This window comes from Epinephelus fuscoguttatus, linkage group LG3 (assembly GCF_011397635.1).
Source record: "Epinephelus fuscoguttatus linkage group LG3, E.fuscoguttatus.final_Chr_v1".
In the NCBI taxonomy this organism is placed as follows: domain Eukaryota; kingdom Metazoa; phylum Chordata; class Actinopteri; order Perciformes; family Serranidae; genus Epinephelus; species Epinephelus fuscoguttatus.
Genome location: NC_064754.1, coordinates 35,228,671 through 35,251,583, shown reverse-complemented (window position 1 = coordinate 35,251,583; position 22,913 = coordinate 35,228,671). Strand labels below are relative to the sequence as shown.

Here is a 22,913-nt window from a genome sequence, read left to right as displayed (position 1 = left end):
CACATGATTATTATGTTTTTATTAATATAACTTACAGGTCAAATTATTAACCAACTATTAAAATCATTATCATTCAATCAAACAATATCACAAAAATATGCTTAACAAAGAGCTGAGTCATTACATATTCATAATCCCGCCCTTGCGGCAGGAGTTAATGGATTAGAAGTTGTACAAACACAGAAATGAAATACTACGAGCCTTGTGAGAACATTCTCACTTAATTACAACAAGAAAAGATAATATCCTCAGGCACATAATTATCCAACAAATCATCTTCACAGTTCTTAGTGAGGCTTTAGATTAAAGCTCTTTCTGTCATCATCATGTCGTTAGTCACCAGAGAGTCCCTCTGTAGCTATTTTTATTTACTAGCCTTACTATCTACCATTTAGTCAGTTGGATTTGATTGCTGCATGAAGAAAATAAACTCATGCTTGCTGAGTCAGTTTATTACAGATTTTTCTAAAACTGTTGTATTTGTTTGCATTAATCTTAAAAAAGGGAAAAAAGAGACCTATCCAGTTTACACATATTTCATCATACATGAATCAGATGAATTCAGTCAGAACAAAGCAGTATATTAACGATTGACTTATTTAAGTTTCTAGTTAGAAATGTGCTTGAATAAAAACTAGAAAAAGAATCCATGAAGATGTTGGCTGGGGTTTTTTTTTACCCTTCTTTATAATAAATCAACCCCACACAGCAGGGAGGGAGAATATTTATCCACATATACAGTGCATATGTGGCCTAATTCAACACTAAATCGCTGTCAGAAATCCACACTACCTGTCCTCACAGGTGCTTTTTACACATTTGACACACTTCACCATTATCTGCAGACACCTTTCTGTCCCACAAACACATTCAGAAGCACCTGGACACACAGAATATTGTTGTTATCATTCACTGAAATGATCGAGCACATGGCTCGACAGAGAACTCTCTCTGGCAAGTCTTAGTAAATCATTCCACTGTCTCACATACACAGTCTCTTGATGGGCCTCTCTTCTCTTTATTGAGTTCAGCTTCTAATAGTGGAGTACAATAAGGTATATAACCTTCACACTAGTATCTGTGAAGTGGATCATTAAAGTATGACAATTTTGTCCTTAATACAGCAAGAGATGTGACAGGTGGTGGGGCTGAGAGTAAAGGCAGATGGTTTTAACTTGAAATACAGCAAGTAGAGGATTTTAAGTGTTTTTACATCTTGTAAAAACTTGTTAGCACTGGAGAACACTGAATTCAAGCAACCAACAGGGAGAGAGCATTTGATACTAAAAGCATGCACTTTGGGTGAAGTATTAAGTTAAAACTGAGAGAAACGGTTTGACTGATTTTAAGGCGCTGTATTTGAAAGGCAGGCCCATAATTTTATTTTTTTCAAGGTTTTTCTATGATTCTTTAGCTTTCCAGTGGTGTTCCTTTTAAATCTGAACATTCAAATTTTAGTCAAAGAGCCTATGTTTTAGAGTCAAAATGCTATTTTCCAAAACACCTCTAAAAATGTTTTCCTATGTGACCAGACATAGGTTTCTATATGATGACATGTTATGTATAAACACCCCAGCCTGCCTAATGTACCTCTAACCCCCAACCCAAACCAGCACGGAGGCTACGCAATGTACTGCGGTGGACGCCATGTTAGCTCGGATCCAAAAGTCAAACAATAACACGAATAACTGGTTGAGGCAGCGGTACACCAGCAACTCCTGTGTTCTGTGAGGTAAAATAACTGTTTCTGTTGGAGTCTGACGGCTTTAAAGAGAGCAATATAACTATTATGTTTTAACCTACGTCACTGCTTTTTGCTAATGGCTGAGTGAGCATTTCCATTTGAAAAACCCGGAAAAAACCCGGAGTCTTGAAGTATCTTGAAGTATATTAGAGGTTTTATCTCCTGTTTAAAAATGGTGTTGACACAGTATTTTACAGGGGACTGTATTTATATCGTTACTTAATGTTTCTGTTTGACATCTGCTCTAATTTGCAAGTCTGCTTATCCAGTGCAAAAATACATTATGACTGTGGGCTGCCACAGACTTGTCTACTTCCTTCTTAATGCGTGCAGCGGTTGATAACCGCCATGGATAAACGAATGCTTCTTCGATAACAATTATGACAAACAGCACAGGGTCTTTATAAATAACATGTTGGTCCTTGTCGTCAGGGGAAACAACCAAAACTGATTTTGCTATTGGTTTGTTCCTAAACAACTAACATTATGTAATCTTCATAATAACATTCTGTTCTTGTTAGAAAAAGAAAGAGAGAGACTGCATTTTCGTCTTGGCTGGCTCACACAGAGGAGCCATCAGGCACACAGCAGAAAGTGAAGAAAAGATGGCGGAAAATGAAATACTACCAAACAATGGAATTTCTCTGTAGAAAACATGGCGTTCTAAAACTGCAAATACTCTTTTGTTTTCAGTATTCTTGAAGCAATTTTTCTTTTTTGCTTGAAATAATGACTTAATTAAAGATTACAGATAAAGTTTGAATCCTGGTTAATGATTACAGTGTCTTTAGATTATTTAAGGTTGTCCATTCCCTGTTTACAGCCCACTCTGATTTCCCTCCATCATCCCCCATCACCCAAAAGAGCAGCCTAAAGTGTACCAGGGCCTTTAGAGAGGCTGATTATGGTGTTCAGCTTGACAACATATAAAGTAGGGAGGGCTAAATTTCATCAGACTGGTAAATACCAGCAGTGATGGCCATCATGGAGTTGATATGATGGGTTGATGCGATTCAGGTTGTTCCTATATATGCAGAGCTGAAGGGTCACAGCCAGAAATCGAGGTGCGATGGGGTCAGCTCACAGTTTGGACCGCAGGGGCTTCAGGTACTTGTAGAAGGATTCATGGACCTGTAGAGGAAAGAAGGAATGAAGCATTTGTTAAAATGAAATAATGAACAAGACCAGAGTCAGACATGCTTATGTAATCTCACAGAGACAGTTGTCTTCCTCTAATGCCAAATGATTGTGGTTGGCCATAGAGTGCAAAAATGTAACAGAGCAAGTTTAGACAGTCAAAGTAAGCTTTTTAAGTCACTTTATCATACATTTCTGTAAACTACGATCAGCTTAATGTGACCCCACCTGGACTTTCTTGGTGCAGTATAGCTAAGTCACAGAGAACCTGAAGCATTTAAGTCCCACAAATATACTGTATACCAAAAGACTAATGGTGTTTAACGTTATGCCCCTGCCATATTAAACTGTTCCTCACACGAACAGACACAACACACAAGTTGAAAGGTTAAAAATGCTTATTTATTAAGAATTGGATTGAGAATTATTTGTTGCTACTGTTATGATCATGTTTATTATTTCTGATTGGTTGCCAACCATCAGAAGGGTGGGTCTTTTGTCTTATGAGCCTGTCTGAAAACAGACACCAAGGAGAGTAAATGAGGACACATGAGAGTGGCATGCTGTCACAGAAGCCTAATGCCTTCACTTGAGAAAAAAAAGAAAAAAAGAAAAAGAATTCCACATTAGCCTCAACAGAAGAGGACCAGCCCATCCCGAACACCCAGTCAAGCAAGCACTGCCGTTGGGTAACCAGTGGATTGACTGCAAGAAGCAGGCTCAACTCGCTGGGGTCCACGGAAGACCTACATTGTTTTCTTGTTATTAGTATTTAGCGTACGTTGTGGTCTGTGAGTAGCCTGTTTGGCCCTAAAGCAGGTATGGCCAAAGTCTGGGACGGGGGCCAATTGTGGCCTGCCAACCAACTTTAAATGGACAGCAGATTTTCTTTCAAAATGTACTTTATGTGGCCTGCCATGCAATATTAGATAATCAGGACAGATCACTTTACATCACTTTCCAAATCAGGACCAGGGACCAGGGACAGTAGTAGTACAGACTTGTTTTGCAGGTCTCTATGCTGGTAAAAGGCACTTTAAACTGAAGCCATTTGTGTGACAGAGACAAAAACTTGTGGCTTAGGTAAGTTACCTTAGATGATCTTATAGACTAAAATGTAATGGTGTTGTGACCCATGCAAAGTGAGTGATGACCATCCTACCACGTTGTACAAGGTACAATGATGGGCCCTGAAGCTAGATTTAGTAATATACCTCAGGTATCTCTGTAGTATCAGAGTGATACAGAGGGTCATGCTTGGATAAGATGGACAGTGAGGCAAACCTGTAAATAGTATCGCCAAAATCAATCTGAGTCAGAAATAGGCCAGCAACTAAGTGTTTTCTTGGTGCCATGGAAAAGCACGACTTTAGCCTGTGCAGAGAGCCCAATGTGAATTTAAATTTCTTTGTAAGATAATCAATGTGGTATTTTAAGTTGAGACTTTTGTCCAGACAAATTCCCAACAGTTTATAATTATCAACAGACTGGATAGAGACACCATTAAGATTACTGATCAGTGCCACCTGTGCCATGACACTGCTACTATTATTTCATCCCAGTGACCCTGACTGACCTCTGTGGCATTTAGGGGTGAGCGGCGAGCCCACTCGAACATGTGCTCATAGACGTTCCCATCATATCGTCCCAGGACGGATTTCAGCCTCCTGTCGTGGAAATCAAAGGCATCTACCAGTGCCACAGCATTGGGCCTCAGCTGAGAGAGCAGCTCCTTGATCCGAACAGAAACTTGGTGCACCTGAGGCACATTCAGCAGTCCGGCCTGAAATAAAACAGATCCAGATGTGGATGAAAATGTGCTGCTAGACTTCACTCAGCTGCTCTAACAGTGAGACAACAGACAGTAGAGACAGTGGGTTGTCCAACTGTCCCATAAAGCAAGTCTTCTGTTTTTATTTTCAATTTAAAACTCAACTGATAAAACAAAATCTAATTTGCCTTATTTAATCAGCAAAAAGTTCACCAGCCACCCAGGCATACAAATCCCACACAAAGACCCCATTTTGTGAGCTCAGAGACAAAGAGGCAATTGAGGAAGCAGACAGTAAAACTGACTGACAGCACTAGGAGTATACAATTAACTGAAACAGTTTTGCACAACCTGTCTGTAACACCTGCAATAAGACTAACCACTGACTGTTGGACAGATGATTATTCTGACCTGTAGGAAGTCTCCAGAGTTGTTTGCAATGCCATGCAGGGCGTACAGCAGAGCCAGGGTCGACAGCACTGAGTGTATCGCTGTGTCACTCATCTCCCCCAGCCTGTCAGTAAAGAGCTTCACTACGACATAGTGACAGTGGGCCTGGGGACACAAGACAGGGGGACAGGTAAATGCATGAATGAGACTCAAGGCAACCAACAAGAAAGAAAGGGACAGAAAAAGAAGAACTGAGATGAACATGAGCAGGACTTGAGTTTGACTTCAAGCAGCATTGCAACAACATATCAGGCTTGAGCTCAGCTTTGACTTCTACACTTACCCTCAAGTCTGAGCCAGATCTGTGTATCACAAGCTATGGAAAGCTTTAAAGGGACAATTCACCCCAAAATTATATACATATTTTTGTTCCTCTTAGCTGTAGTGCTATTGATCAATAGAGATTATTTTGATGTGAGTTGTAGAATGTTGGAAATATCGGCTGTAGAGATGTCTGCGTTCTCTCACCTGCCAACAGATTTACGCAGAAGGAAGCATGCATCTACTCATGGACAAGAGGTTCCTGCTCATTACAGCATGAGATGTAAACATTAGTGGAATCCTCCTCAGCTGAGCTGTAATGTTAGCTCGGTGCGCTAGCAGTGGATGCACGCTTCCTTCTAAGCAGTGATACAGTTGGCGGGTTTAGTTCCTGCATGAAACTGCTGACAACGTCTGTGGATTATATTTAGTAACCAGATCGGGATTTCTGGAAAGAGACATTGCTGTTGAGTTTTTCAAAATTATTTTTCTCGCACTATGAGATCCACAAGCCAAGTGTCATCTAGTTTCCTTATATTTGAGAAAGAGCAAACATATCTACAACTGATATCGCCAACACTCAGCAACTCACTCCAAAATGGTCTAGATCGATAAATAGCACTACAGATAACAGGAAAAATATGTCATGGCTTTGGGGTGAACTGTCCCTTTAAACTATGTAATGATCATGATCACGCACACACAGAACTGAACTTACATCGGAGGCTCTGACCAGGTCAATAGCACTGTTGTTCCAGGCATCCTCCTGGCTCTTCCTGCGCTGTAACTCCTGCTGGATGCTCTTTGCTGCCAACTCAACTAGACTACAAACACACACACATCACCTGCATTAACCAATGTCATCAATATAAATGAATTAAAAACATTAAAATACAACATGGCGACACACATTTATCTTGACTTTGGGTTCTAAGTACAACAAGAGCTGTCTCTTTACTTAAATGAGGATTAGTACCTCGCATGTTGTATGCCTTCACCAACCAGTCAAGTTGCAGTTACAGTTTACATCCATGTCTGTCGAGACTCATATAATATATGTAGTGAAGATTTTGAAGGAATGTAATATTAGGTATTAAGTGTATTTCTTAGAAGTTTCCACTATATTGACACGTATAATTTCCAGTGAGAAACATGCTGTCTTCGCTTAGAGACTACTTTTACAGAGGACTGATGGAGAGCTTTGTCACATGGTGCAATGACAATCACCTGGAGCTCAATATCACCAAAACATTGAGCTTGCAGTGGAATACCAGAGGAACAGGGTAGAACACAAAGTTGTAGCCATGACAGTAAACAATGCTTTAAATATGGATGTTGCTGCAAAGAAGCTTCAACTTCTAAAACGTGGATGCTTCTCACACATCTTTCGCTCAGCAGACTGATACAATCAGCACAGTTTCAAGATGGACAGCCAAGATTAGTGTCAACGATTTAGTATCTCTTCTGTTCCTGAGTTATGATGTTGAGAAAAGAGTTTGTGCAGAACATTGTGATGTCACAGTGCAGTGTATTTGTGTATGAATTCTTGAGTTGTGGCCAAAAACATGTTTTGTGAGGTCCTGTGATCTTTGACCACCAAATCGTAGTCAATTCACTCTCAAGTCCAAGTGGAAGTTTGTGCCAAATTTGAAGAAATACCCTCAAGGTGCTCTGAGATATCGCATTTATGAGAATGGACCAGATGGACGGACAGACAACCCAAACACATAATGCCTCTGGCCACAACTGTCTCTGGCGTGGAGGCTTTAAAACAAAACTGCGCCACTTAGTACCACTGCAATCTGTCTATTCACACATTGACTATCATCAATCAAATCTTTTTTAAATGTATACCATGCAGGATTGTCAATTACAGTTTGTAAACATGCTCGCCAGGAAAACTGAAAAAAAAAACAAAAAAAAAAACAAACCACTTTTAGCATTTTGCCTCACTGTATTTTTTTTCAGAGCTGTGTCTTTTGGATGCCTGCTGCTTACAGTCTGGCACCTGGTCCCTACCTTTATATAAAGCCATGACCTCAGTTGAGTGCAGTGGGGATACACACCAATGAACGACCCAAACACAGGAAAAAAGAAGAAAATAAGAAATACAGGCAGAGGACAGAGTCTCTGCAGAAAAATACACCACCGCACAAGTGTGAGTCATAAGTGATTATTAAGAGGGATTACCTCTCTATGACTCTATACATTGTTTTTCAGGAAAATCCAGCATAGTATATATTCAAAGAGGGAGTAGGTTGAATGAATACTAACATGTCATTGTCCTTTATCCCTCTAATGTCTGAACTGGCAGGCCACATTTTGTCGCCCTCCACCAGACTGGCTTAGCTGCTGTTTGTGCTCCCCACACAGATGACACTGACTGCCAAATGAATTTAAATGTGACTAAGGCTGACAGTATGCAGGGATGAGAGCAGGGCAGCATGTCATGTAAGTGACAGTAAAAAAGGACAAAGCCATAAATATGGTTCAGCACAGAACAGCAGATTTGGGCAGATAGTCTTTTGGAAATCTGATCAGGATGATTGATGTTGACAGCTGCAGCTCTGGCCAGCACCAATACCTGGGATAAAAATCTAACTGTGTGACGAAACAGCAGACAGTGTGTTTATCCCTCATCTTTCAAGCACTTCATAAATATTAAATATTTACATTTTGCAACCACGAGCCAAGAGAGGAGGGGTCAAAGGAACACTACACTGACCAAGGATACTAATATAATTACTTAAAAAACAAGGTTTAAGTAACTAATTCAGAACATATCAACAATGCGTTCAATGAAAATGTAGAAAAGAATGTGAAGTGGTAAACGGTATTAAATAAAGTCCAAACAACTAAGTCATATCTGCTGTTGTCTCTTACATGGCAGCTCGTTGTTTGTAGACCTCTACCAGGCTGACCAGGTCATTAATGTCAACCACGGTTGGTCTGGCAGCGACGGGCTGGGGCTGGACCCTGTGATGCTTTGGTTCATTCAGATAGGACACAATGCCGCTCAGCTGCTGTCCTGCCTTAGCCTGCCGGTAGCTCTTCACCAGGTATCTGCAGAGACAAAAGTTGAGGAGACAGACAGGTGAGGGTTGAAACATGGGTGCAAAAGCTAGCTGTTAAACTATGTGTGTTCACAGTCTGTAGTCAAATGCAGTATTACTTGTGGTATTGTTGAGAAATAAAGACATCTCTCTCTTTTTTTCTTTTTCTTTCTTTTTTTCTTTTTTTTTTTTTTTTTTAACAATATCTTCGTGTATCCAGTTATTATCCAGTTTTTTATTAACACCAAATCAAAGTCTGGTTTATAACTACATCGCTGAACTTTATAGTACTAGTAATAAAAAACTACAACAGCTATCATGTAGGCATATAAAGTGTCATCTGTGTTTGTGTTTGCTGTGGGAGGAGTGTGGGTGTGTCCGCTGCATCTATCGCATGATAAGGCTGCTGAGTGGGCGAATATTTATGTGTCGCTATTTGTGTCTTTCTTGCTTTCATTCTGTTTAGGCATGTGACAAAACTGATGAGTGAAAAAGCTAAATGTGTGTGTGTGTGTGTGTGTGTGTGTGTGTGTGTGTGTGTGTGTGTGTGCGTGCGTGTGTGTGTACATCAGTGTAAGCACTGCTGTTTGAGTCTCTGCACTAAAAACTGTGCAATTTAGGAGCTAAGCAGATTTTAAAGGTTAAATGTTACAACTTAAAGGAAAGTATTAACATCTCTCTCATTGTATGAGCACTCATAGTCAACATACTACAAAGGCGCTTCTAACACATGTCTGAGTCAGAGATGGGTGAAGAACGTGGCAGGCTGTGAACTCGGACCGGATGAGGTGTCACATTTGTGGTGGTATGCGTTTCTGTGTGACGAGTTACCTCGCAGTCTGCAGCATCATGACTGTGTTCTCTCCCTCGTAAGTGCACGTTGGGGTGAACTCAACGTAAATGTCCGGCAAGGCACTGCTGCGAGAGTAGCCGTGGCCGCCGCATGACATGCGGCACACCTCGATGGCAGAGTTGGCTGCCCACGTGGTGAAGGCCTTCAAACCGGCAGACAGGGCATGGAGCTGTAGATTGGAGGGCGAAGACAGTGAAAAAAGCTTAATGCAAGCCCAAACACTGAAATAAGAGCTTTGACAATTTCAAATGACATAAACAACATTGCCCTAAACATGAGAAAGAGTCAGTGATGGCTATGGGGTATGGATTCAGTATGTAGTATGCTGATATATACAGTAGTTTAAATATATATATATTATTATACATTAAACATGATTGCAAATTAATTAGAAGTTGCAACTCTTTACAACAAAATGGAAATGGTGCTAGCAAATGAAGGTAGTAAATAGTGTAATCAGATAACCTGTTTACCAGCCACACAGACAGAAGGATCAAAGCCTGTGTAGTCAGTATATTGCAGAATAACTGTAGTACTTGATTTGAAGAGCTTGCAAGCTGCATCCGCTTTCACACTGACTGACCATGCTGGCTTTTCAATGATTAAACAGTTTTTGCTTTTACCACACACTCACCACACGTCCTCAAAATACCTCGAAAGACTAATCTACAACCCATTAAGTCAATGTGCATCATCCTCAGTCAGTCATTCAGTCAGTCAGTCATCATTGACCTTAGATCACACCCTACATGTGTGTGTGTCCAGTCAGTACCTCAGGCATTTCACTGAAGTCCCCCTGGTTGATGTCTTCACTGATACGGTGGTAGGTCTGCCTCATGTACTGGCCGACAAAAGTGAAGGCATAGGCCGTAGCCAGCAGAGGGAACAGTTTGTACTGCTGCGTCTGGTAATCGAGGATCTGAGGCTCTGGCTCTCTGTGGGACAGAAACACACAGGTTTGAGTTTTCAGTATCACATAGAAGTTGTATTTCCCTTTGATACATGGGGATGGGGTAAGAGATCATATCATGGCAAAACCATTGCTATTTCCATTTCCTGTTGAAATAATGTCACCACTTGTGAAACTCAGACACCTATTTTATGTGTTGAATGCTCTGTTATCATCTATCAATGTATTATAAATATCCTAATATCCTATATCCTGACCTATTGTCCCTCTTCAGTTATCTATGTTCTATAACATGTCACATCACCTGGTCCATAGGTTTACTGTGTAAACACTCACGTTCTTAGGGAACAAACATAACTTAACTGAACTTTTTGTTTCGTTTTCTTGCTCAAGAAATTTACCATTGAGTTAAATACATTCATTTATTCCTAATTTTTCATTCTGTCTTTTGAGACTTTTCCCCGTGTAAATGTTCTTAACACTCTGGCAAAAAAAAAGTGTGTTCATGTGGGGGTTTTTTTTGCAACTTTTATGCATTATGAAAGTTTGCAGCTGTTTGCTGAGGTGCCTTTGTGAATACATATGAATTGACTGACCCCGGCCGGATTTCAGACTGGTGCCGAACAGCACTGTAGCGGATGGCGATGGTGCAGGCCTTGGAGAGGGCCCGGGCTGACTCGCCTACGATCATGGAGCGGATGAACACCATGGTGCCGTAGGTCAGCTTTGCACTTGGCGGCTTCACATAGGTTCCATCTGGCTCCACCTGGTGGAGAGACAGAGTCATTCTAACTGCTGATACTTCAGGAACATGAGCCCCACTCTAAAGTTATATATAAACTCAGTTTATTATTGCACAAGTTTATTAGGTACACCTAGACAAAGTTATATAGTTTATACAACAGTCCTGGAATAAATGCTACCTTTGTGGTGACTGTGACGTTCAGATTGGTTTATGAGACTGTTAAGGAGAGATGTTGATGCAACTTACTGCAGTGGTTCCCAACTGGTGGGTCACGGCACAAAAGTGAGTCATGGGTCTATTTTGAATGGACCGCAAGTGACTTGCAAACATGTCAAATTTGTAAAAAAAACACTTTATTTTGGAGGACAGTGAATTTCAGGTGCATAGCTTTTATTCTGAAGTGCCATTTCCTGCTGTAGGGTAACTGACTGATGGACAGCTACTTGACAGAGACGTCAAACTATCTTGAAGACATGGCCAAGCGCAAGTATGCTGCTGAAACTATTAAAATGTGTGGCCCTTGAAATAATGACTAAGGAGAAATCAGGACCCTGTGGCTGGACAATTTAGTGGTCATGTGGTGCTGCTGAACTGTACTGACAGGTGTTTTTATTTGAAACAGGTTCTCAATGCATCTTCCAGTAGTATGCAACTGAATCAGGTGCTTCTCAGTTCGAGGCCGACAAACTTACAATGGGAAAAAAGGGACCAGAGCACACTCAGTGATCTGCAGCTTTGAACTGTGCAAACAGGCTAAATTTCAACACGACTGTGACAGAAAGTTCTGTTGTTTTGGCCACCCCATTTATATCACTGAGGGTTAGCTAAGTAACAAGAACATCTCTTTGTATATTTAACTACAGTTCAACAACATCACAAATGGCATCCTCTAAAATGACAACAAAGTTGAATAAACACCCTTCTGAAACAGTTTCAACAAAAATCTAACATGATTTACTGCATTTACTGAGTGTTGTATTAAAATGTAACCGTTTTAACTAGGTGTACCTAATAAATTGGCAGCTAAGTGTGTATACACTAGGCTTGGGCGGTATCACAGTATTTTAGCTGTGCATAACTTTTTTTAAGTGCAATACCTGAAAAATCCTGTGCAATACTTTGTCTGTCAGTGTCTATCTACATGTCTATGTGTATGCAGTAATGCCTACTGTCTGTCTATGTTGTGTTCAGGTGAACTTGTTGCTGTCTGTGTGCTCTACTTTTTACGTTAAATGTTGTTTTTTACAAACCAGCACATTGGCGTGTGGAGAAACGTAATTTTGTTCTACTGTGCAATTGCTTACTGTATGGTTTTGACTGACAATAAAGCTCACTTTGACTTTGACTAAAATACAGATACTCGTCTTTTTATTAAACTCATGCCGAGATGCTGTATTGAGGATGTATTGTATGTAGTGCACATCACACTAACAGAGGTCAGTCACTACTGGTGGAACAGGCAGTTAAATTAGGAATCAGGGAAACTGTGGGGATAATGTTATAGGACTGTTAACAGGCTGCTAGCACCAGCAGAGAAACCACAGGGAAAACAGCACATTTTTACAACTTGGTGAATTAAGGGTTTATTTCAACCAAACCAGAGTTGGTGATTGTTGAACAGTGGACTAACTAACTGAATGGCTAACAAGACTAACTAAGACAGTCTTGTAGAGCTTTATTTTGTTTTTGTTGAGTTTGAATAAGTCCTACTTCAGTGAAATGGAGAAACTTGAATTCAGAAGGTGAACTCTCCAGTTAGGAGAGATATGAAAATATAGATAAAGCCCAAGCCTAATATACACCATTACTACATTACATATACAGTATTACAGTATTTTAACATGATGCAATCAAGACAAAAAGCAATGACTTCTCTACAGCACGGTCAAAGGTAGATTACTTCATGCATATAAAAGATTTAGTTTGAGTTTCATTGGGTTAGAAGAAAATGTAAATGCTGATGACTAAAGCCACCAGAGCCAACTGACTCTAAACATGCATGACATTTGCAGATCTATAATTTTATTAACTCTTTTTTCTATGACACTGGGACACTATGACATTACTACAATGCAACAATCCCTCCCATTTTGGTAAACAAACAGTTGTGCAGGTCTTTGCTATTAACTATTCATTTATGTGCAAAGATCAGGATATGTCCTAGTGGCAAAAAGATAAGCAGTGGTAAAAAGCACTAATTGTCCTTTGGTGTTGGCACAGGTACAGTTACACTGACAGCGATCCCTTAACAGGAAAGGAGGAAATCTCAGATGACAAGAACTATCTCATAAACTTGTACCTAACTGACCTCAGGGAAAATATCAACTCAAATAAAGTCACATCACCTTGGCGTATTTCATCAGCATGTTCTCCCGTGGGATTCGTACGTTTTCTAGTTTCAGGAAGCCGTTGTCAACTTCACTGAAGCCAAACTTGGGGCCGATGTCTCCAACCACAATACCTAAAAGAGACAGAGAAAAAAACACAGACTGAAAAAAAGGAAGGCAGAGACAGGAAGGTAAATGACGACTGGCTTTACCACAAACACCACATCCAGGGAGACTTTACAGATGGTGGTTACCTGGCAGGGGTACATGTGTGTCCATGTCACGGATGGGTACGATGAAAGCGTGCAGACCGTGGCAGTTTCCCTGAGTGTAAAGCTGGGCTAGAACAATGGCGTGGTTTGAAGTCTTTCCAACTAGAAAGAGAGGGAGAGTAAGAGGGTTCATACTAGTTTGTTCTAAGAGTCAATGAGGTTTTCTCAGCATGACAGAAGAACAACAAGAAAGCAGTGTAACATCTTTGGGAAAACAACACACATTATGCTCACAGGGGTTCTGACACTATGCCAAATCCAGGCTGCGAAAAAACTCTCGGTCCAGTTCTGCAGAGACATGACAATGTGAATGTACTTACGTGCTCCAGGCCACCATTTGATTGAGCTGACTGTGGGACTGTTCAAGACAAACTCTTGTGTGGCTGGGTCATATGTGGCTGTTGTCTCCAGCCCTCTGAGGTGTGTGCCTAGAGAGAGACAACATGTCAAAGCCCTGCCAAACACATTTACACACAATACAGCTGAAAAGCAAAAATGAATTGGTGGGACATGAACAGGATAAAGATGAATGACTTAAACAAATGTTTAGCATCAATCATACAAGCCAAAAAAAAGATGAATCAAAACATCAAATATGATAATGGATAGAAAATGTTTAGCCCTTGACAATTTGAAATATTCATTAATAGGTATCTAAACACTTATAAATGAAAGAATGGATGAAGCCAACATAAAGGAGCAAAGCAGTGAATTTGTAGGTGTTTGACAGATCTAAAAACGTGTCAAAAGTTACATTTGAGGATAACGCAATTCATGCTGTATCTATGTCATGCCATTTGCTTGATGTTCTTGGAATTTGCACCTAAAACAAACAAAACAGGACGTTCCTATTCAAACTGGAATGTGTGTTAGTATACTGTTCTGCAACCAAAACAAATCTCAACCTAAAACAAACTTAACCACCTAAGGTTGTTAGTAAAGGAAACAGTTTTGTCAAAAGCACATGAGAAGGGTCGAAACGGGAGTCAGGAAGCATGACACCTAGTGACAGACTCTATACTAGGAGGTATGGGCATGCAGTTCAAAGGGAAATTTAATTAGCAACTTTAAGTTCTCACACAGCGGGTCACAAGCGGTCAGACAGGTCGTAAATTGCCACTTTAAAGAAGTGGCGATCCCACACGGTTTCTTCAACAAAATGGATGCTTACAATGGCTATTTTGGCTGTGTTCATCTATGGGACCATTATTGTAGCAGAACTATTTGCTAACGTGAGAGGAGAGTTGTGTAGCTGTATCCAAATCTGTGTGCGTGATCTGATTTGTAAATGTGTAAAAGAATCTTGTAATGTGCATTGAAATTTGTCAATGTGTACAGGAATCTGCAAATGTGTATTCAGAGTCTGGGTGTATGTATTCAGATTTGTAAATGTATAAAATAAATCTCCAAATCTGTGTTCAGAATGGTAAGTGCATTGAGATCTGATGTGCTGACAAATCTGTGAATGCATACATAAAAGCAGGCATGTCTGAAGTCTGGCCCGGGGGCCAATCATGGCATGCACACAAATTTTAAATGGCCCCTATCTTGTTCAAGATATACTGTGAATGGCCCACCACACAGCATCAGTCAGTCACGCAAGTTCACTCTGCATTTCTTCTGTTCACCTCACGATGCAGGACGATCATACAGTTTGTAGACATGTATCAAGTGGGAACTATGCAGGTAGAACTAATCTATAAATGCGTACATGGACATTATTGACTGAAAAGCCTAAATATTTCGCTGCAAGAGCTGCAAACACAGACAAGCTGGCTCCATGTGGCGAGCTGCAAATGTGTGTAGAGATTTGTCTGCACTACTCTGCCTGCACTGTGTCTCAGCAGCTAGACAGTGGTCATACCACCAGTCGGCACTCAGTGATTTTAAGTGACAGGTTCAGCTTTATGATATATGTCTTTTATTTCAGACTTGATTGCCAAATTTTGAGTATCCATTACCCTTAGGTAAAAGAGATTAATTATTCAACCTCGTGTGCAGTTGACCACCCTGTTTGCAGTTTTCATAGCCCTTTTCTTGACAGACAAATAGTTCTGCTACAATAAGGACCCCATATTCATCATCATGTTAACCTGAAGCAGATTAAACTTAAATTAAATTTGGGATTTGTTACAATGTGTCTGCTACTTGTGTAGCTTTCCCTACTCAACTGAATTTACTTGTATTCTACACAAAAATGGGCAAAATATGACGTAAAGGATGTTAAAAACACTAGCAAGTAAGACAGACAATAAACTTACAACGGTAAGTTTAGTACAAGCACATATTAGTGCTAACTACATCAACATTAGTTTTAAACCATAAGAAGCATCACAGTTTTTAAAATGTAGCACCAGGTTATTTTTGCATTAAAGTAAGACACGTGTAAACATTTTCATAACCACACAATCTTGGGGTCCAATAGCAGTGAAAACCAACTAAATAATCCCCGTTTACTGACAGGCCTACACAAGCCTGTAATTTTGGACTTCTCTGTTCATTTTACCGTGGCCCATCTCAGTCTGAGCGTAGGTGCCGATGATCTTTAGGTTCCAGGCGGGCATGAAGAAACGGTCCATTTGCTCTGGGGTGGCCTGGTTGAGCAGTGTGGGCAGGAACATCCCCAGATGGAGATCCAAGGGCTCTGGCCTGTCTGGGTGCACACAGCTAGGCCACGCAGGAAAGGGGCAAACGGAAAAGAAAAGCAGGTGGTAATGTAGAAAGGGCAGGTAGGAGGATCCATGGGAATTTTTTGATAGAAGTAATTTTATGGCAAGTTTGAACCATACAGGATGAATGAGAAAGAGAATGTTGGACGAATTTTCAAAAATCCACAAGATGGATTAGGGGTGAGAATCAATATGGTTCAAACAAAGAAGAAGAGTGCACAGGAAAGCAGTAATAGAAGTGACAAAGACAAATTAAAAAAGCTTGTGAGAATATCATGCATATTAATTTGATCATATGGTCATCATTTGGCTCCACTTATTTGAATCTGTCTTTTAGAAGCTGCAGCAATAAAATTCATCCACCACATGAGTCTGAATACCTCAAAGTGTGTGCACCACTTTAGTCTCAGCCAGTTCTCAGTTTCTGCATCAAACATGCACCTGATTAAGCTGCCTCTTACATTTCTCTACACCAAGTCATCACATGTAAACTTCTAGTTCATCACTACCTGGATGTTCAACTAGTCTGACAACATACAGTTTGAAAGTCACAAAAATGTTTGGCTGAACTTTTCACTGAACCCAATAAAGATATATATAAAACCTGGACTTGGGTACTGATGGGTAGGTAAGGTTTCTTTCTTCTAAAATGTTTTTTAGCAGACTAATTTGATTGATCTTATTGACTAAGTCATCTTCCATACCCATCATGGGTATGGAAGCATTAATTTGCGTAAAATACCACAAGACAGACATGTAGTATAGTCATACTTTTGAAAGTTTTGGTGGCAGCTCTGCACACTGAACTGCAAGTAGTAGGCCAATCACACGTGGCATTAAAACTAAGGATGCTTGCAGTGATTGGCTGTGGGCAAGACCATACAGGAGTCACTTTTTTCTAGGTATGGGTACGAAAGGGATCAAACATAGATACAGTTTGACTGGAGAAGTTTCGATACTACTCGGTGCTGGGTTATTTTGGATTTTGACCTAGTGTTGGTCCAACCTGCCAAAACACAGGTGAACAAAATGTTCATTAAAGATGGGGCCATTGGTTCTAAACTTTCAGTGTAGGTTTGCACAGATAAACTACAAATTCACAATAACATCCACTTGACTTTGTTACAGCAGGGCAACAAACAATAGCTGGCTTGGCCTACATTCTCTCGGATTACAAAGAGACATTCAGAAGCTAGAACTCAGCCTCATTATGAGGTCCCAGACCACATATTTGTGCAGCAAGTACTGTTGCTCTTGCTTTTGATGTTTTGACCAATTTCAGTTTCCAGTCTGCACTACCTACTGATCCACACACCAGAACAACTTCTTCGCCGTTTCTGGCAACTCAAGATGTCAACAGCCAAACCAAAGGCAGAACACATAATTACAACTAAATCACTGATTTAGACTTCATTAGAAACTGAGTTCATCATTTGCAAAGAGATGGAAAGTAATCATGACACATCAATCAAAATGCACACAAGCACCATTAGTGCATTGTTAAGACATTAAGATGGAATTAGAGAGTTATGAGTAGGAAAGTAGTAGCACTTCCTAATGTAGATGGGAATATGTTTTGGAAAAGACTAGCGAAAACTAACACATTTTTAAGACACTAATACAACTCTGAAGGTGTAAGGGACAACCACTAGTTAAGGGATGTTAATAACACAGCTCTACATACTTAACCAGCCACCAATCACCATCTCTTGTTAGAACAAAACATTAAATATGAACATAATTGTTAGGACACGCATGCAACTAGTTATGAGTTTTTCTACATGATTTGGATCTGTCAAACACGTACAGGAAATCAACAGATCTGCTCCTGGTACTAAAAAGTACCCAAAAACTGCTGCAACGGGCCTCTTTTCCTGCCCCAAATGTCATGTTGGCTTAAGAGTCAAAAACACCAATGCCACTTTGTTCTATAACAGCATGATGAAGTTGTCTCTGGGCCTTCAACAACAAGCGAATAGATATGTCAAGGGCTAAGTCCAGGACTGACCGTGACCCAGCTCAGTTTGGGCATATGTGCCCAAGGCCTTGAAGGATTCTGCCAGAGGTAACCATTTCCTGGACTGCTGAGGATCACACAGGCTGTACAGGGTCGGGATGAACATGACATAGTGTAGCCCCAAGGCCTCATGGAAGTTGCCTCTAATCATACTGGGTGGAGGAAAGGTATAGGATACACAACTTGAGGTCAGACTTGTTGTTACACAACTGTTGTGTAACAACTGTATTAGCTGACTCACTGTTCTTCACTGACAGGCTGATTTTTATGGCTAAGGTTCATGTTTATCTCACATTCACAATTCAGTTACTTGTTCAGACATGCCCGTCTGTCGACTGGAGAGTTATTCAGTGTTCAGTTTCTATGTGCTGTACTCAGATCTCTTTTGCACGAGAGATCTCAGTGAGATTACCAGGTTAAATATAGGTTACATATATATATATATATATATATATATATATATATATAGACCATAATATGTATATGGAGGAATGGTGCTCACCCCTCTAACAGAGTTCTGTAGTTTTGGCACTGAGCACTGAAGTTGTTATGGAGGGTTGTAATGACCTGGCTCCATGCTGGTTTTTTCCTTTAATTTGTCACCCATTGTAGGTTTTCTATCGACCTAAACTCATTCATTTTGTTTTTCCCTCAAGCAGCACAATTAAAATGATGGCAGTAAAAAAATAAATCTCAATAAAAACAATATTGCAATAAAAACTGGTTACATTTTACACTGCATGTCATTGTGCAGCCGCTCAAAGCTTGGAGCTTGCCTACCCTCTGACACAGTTTTAACCCAATCTTGTTTTGAACTTTGCTCCGGCGGTATATATTTGCCTCGAGGCCAAAGGCAGAGCAGATTGTTAGTCAAGTTACAATTTATATTACACAATTTCCCTGAAGACAAAATTAATTGCTTCTTTGAATTTTGTTCTACCAACATAAAGTTTCTAAACCATCCAGTTGTTTAGTAGTCGATGCAGGTTACAAGACAGTTGTGAAACTGGAACCATAAACATGTTAAAATTATCCATCGCATATCATGGTGCCCAAGCTTTATCATGATAGCCTTTGCTATGTGAAATAAACATTGGTTATGTCAATTTGTACATTGCATGTCAGTTAATGAACAATCCAGGTATATTATTTGATTATATCACGTATAATGTGCACCCTTGATAATGACAAAAGTTTGATTTAAAAGACATAAGACATTTTAAAGTCGATAGGTACAAAAATATATTAACAAGTACATACTGTGTTTGTTAACTTTAGCTTTTGGAAAACAGAATTTCATTGTTCACCTCTTCCCTCTATTAAATTTGCATTGTAAATGACTGGCAGTACACGTATCATATCTTATGTCTGACCCTGCTTACACTCCTTGTGTGCCTCACCAGGATAATGCTACAGAGCATCAAACTGAGGACAAACAACAGTATATAACTGGACTGTTAAGTGCCTTACATTGCTTGCTAAGCATGATTTTAGTGATAACAGCACACATTACTACAGTGTATCTCCTTGAGCCAAAGTTCTCACATTGAGGTATCATGGTGTATAGTTCTCAGAGCTCAAAATTTTTAATAGTTGCAATCTGTATTTTGAGCACTTTAAGGGACATAATCCCCTTTTCTCACAGGCTTTTTGTGTCTACCTCTCTCTCTTCTTTTTTTTTTTTTTTTTTTTTTAAAAAAAAAAAGATATTTTGGGGGCATTTTAGCCTTTAATTGACAGGACAGACAAGCATGAAGGGGGGGAGGAGAGAGAGGGAGTGACATGCAGCAAAGGGCCACAGGCTGGAGTCGAACCCGGGCCGCCTGCTCTATCCACTAAGCCACCAACGCCCCGTGTCTGCCTCTCTTAACAGCAGATTTGACTGCCTTGCAATCACATTTTGTAAGCCAGTTGACTGTTTGCCTCACGCATCAACTTGTTCACAACATACTTCTTATAGCAGTAGATTTCCTCTGGGTCTGCGATGCCATACTCTCTGAGCTTCAGGATCATTTGGGCACTTTTTCTAACAGCCTGGTCATAGCGCTCACTGCGGGACAGGAAGTTTTGATCCTCCTCTTGAAAGTCTGGGTCGTTGAGAACCATGGTCTCTACAGTGGGGAGTGGAAATGAAATCAGAAATGTATCTTTTAGTATAAACAGCTGCGATAGTCTATACGATACATATATTAAAATTTAACTGGACATTTCCAAAAGGCTGTTAAAATGTGTGTATGAGTACCCATTTATGAAAATGTGTACGAAATTGGTGAGTGTCTATCAAGATTTGAAATTGTGTATTAAATTAAGAAAACAAGTACATGCAGTTGATTGTTGGAAAAATTAAACACTGACCATCAGTTACCATACTCAGTGGCTTATTATTACCACAACTTCCTCCTGTTTGACAACATTACCTGGCTGACAACAATCACAGACTTTGGGCTACACAAGCTATGAACACCGTGACATAACAATAAATACAATGACATGAAGACAACAAAACTATTGAAAACATAGTTTTGCATAGTGTTATTTTTTTTTTATCTGAAGCCAACTGGATGTCCTTTTTCCCATTAGGTCTACAAGCACAATGTTACTGGCACATACACAGTGCATCCATGCATGATCAGGACAGCAGTAGCTGTCTCACAATGGATGAGATGAATCCTGCGAAGTCCACACTTCAAGACCAAATGTATCATATATGCCTGCAAGGCCTGTGTCGAGAAAAGGAGCCTTTTTTTTTAACAATTCCTTTGGTACTCTCAACATCCTGCAATCCACTGTACATCAGTCTTTTCTCACTGAAATGCTCTGGTAAACTCAATAATCAGTATGTCAATGGATGAAAACATAATGTGACATTATTATGATAATGTATTAATCGTTTAGAGTGATTGTCAAGGAAAGAAAAATCCCCAAATTCTCTGGTTTAAAAATGTGATTATTTTCAGGTTTTCTTGGTTTTATAAGATTATAAACTATATGTCGTTGAGTTTTGTACTGTTGGTTTGACAAAAAAAGACATCTGAAAATATCATCTTGGACTCTGAGAAACTGTGATTGACATTTTTAACAATTATTTTAACAGCTTCCAGACAAAAACATTAACTGATTAATCTAGAAAATTCTCAGAATAACTGGTAATGAAAAAGAGCCTCTTATTGAGACCCTAGTAAATTTCAGTTTTAATACCTGCATCTTAAGCTTTAACAAAATGTACAAATACATGAATGCTGTTTTAAGAATATATACATGGAAAATTAGATATCTGAAATAAGGCTCTTACAACACATTTTTAGAAGTGTATAAACACTGACACACTTTGGTATACATTCTATCTTTCTCTCTACTTGAAGTAGCTGTAAAAAATAATTATGATATTTAATTTTCTATGACTTAACATGACCTGATCTTAACCAAGACAGATGTCATGTGGGCAATTGCTTTTAAGTTCTGCCCACATCAAATCAATCATACATATGGATGTTGTCAGTGGTAGAAAGCGACTTACTACATTTATTCAAGTATGACACTTCAGTATAATTTGGAGGTACTAGTACTTTACATAGTATATCTATTTTATGCTTCTTGATATTTTGACTCCACTACATCTTTGAGGGAAATATTGCAGTTTTACTAAACTATATTTATTTGATAACATAAGTAACTAGCTACTTTGCAGATTCAGACTATCAATACAAGAATAATTTAAACAAATATTAATATTATTGTTGGATAAAGCTACACAGCACTGGTTATAAAGAAATTAAAGTAAGCCCCACCTTTACCAGTTCCAGCATTAAAATCATAAGTGTATCTTAATCAACAGACTATAGTCCATTAATATAATATACATTATTCTGAAATGGGACATTCTGCATTATGAGTATTTTTAATTTTGGGCACTGAACGTATATTTTGATGCTAATACGTTTAAATTTTAACTTGAGTAAAGTTTTGAATGCAGGGCTTTTCTTGTAGCAGAGTATTTCTACACTGTACCAATACTGAGTAACTGATCTGAGTAATTTCTACCACGGCTGTTATTACAATACTACCCGCTGGTAAACATTACATCACTGGACACCAAACAACTTTGAACAATACTGCAAGGATGTGTGACACATGACACGTACGCCGAATTTACCTTTGAAACATGCTAAATCACGCTAGCACACTAATATTAATATAACCACCCTATGCAGATTTTAGGATGAGATAAGTTTTAAATCATGTAAAAGTTTGGTTCACTTCAGGACAAGTAGAAGGTGAACTAGCGGCCGTTGGCAGGAGAGCTGCTAGCCACTCAATAGCAAACAGCCGACGAGAGCATTGTTGAGTTAGCTCCTTATCTTATCAAGTATCACTATCATCACCAAAATAAGTTTTTGGTGTCAGTTTTAACAAGCACAACAAGACGGGCAGAGAAAACATTTCAAACTCACCAATTTCTCGCCGTCTTCTGGTCTTTTCAGGGCCCCCATCCAAAATGTAGGTCAGTTTTTCGACGTCAAAAGTGGCGTTTTTCCGCTCTTTTAAAATATCAGGATTCATGGTTCTGTATCCGACTGAAAACAATATTAGTAGTTAAAAAATATGATGGGAATCGACTTATATAACCTTCCTCCTGCCTGCAACCTCTTAACCTGGTGTAGCAGGGTCTTCCTGACTCGGCCTCCTCCAGTTGGCGCAGGCGCA

At 39.6% G+C, this 22,913-nt stretch overlaps 1 protein-coding gene across 2 annotated transcripts; it reads right to left on the bottom strand.

Moving 5' to 3' along the window:
* acox1 (acyl-CoA oxidase 1, palmitoyl) lies at nucleotides 1-22,913 on the bottom strand. 2 transcript variants are annotated; one of them, XM_049570039.1, is made up of 14 exons: nucleotides 22,661-22,913; nucleotides 20,161-20,320; nucleotides 18,201-18,361; nucleotides 13,844-13,951; nucleotides 13,506-13,625; nucleotides 13,270-13,385; nucleotides 10,776-10,945; nucleotides 10,042-10,204; nucleotides 9,248-9,438; nucleotides 8,247-8,426; nucleotides 6,082-6,187; nucleotides 5,064-5,207; nucleotides 4,458-4,664; nucleotides 1-2,875 (listed from the first exon to the last, which is right to left on the bottom strand). In XM_049570039.1, the coding sequence occupies exons 1-14, from the start codon at nucleotides 22,767-22,769 to the stop codon at nucleotides 2,825-2,827; spliced, it is 1,986 nt and encodes a 661-aa protein (XP_049425996.1). In that variant the 5' UTR covers nucleotides 22,770-22,913; the 3' UTR covers nucleotides 1-2,824. The 2 variants fall into 2 exon arrangements, with proteins under 2 accessions (XP_049425996.1, XP_049426003.1); XM_049570046.1 differs by lacking the exon at nucleotides 18,201-18,361 and adding an exon at nucleotides 16,030-16,190.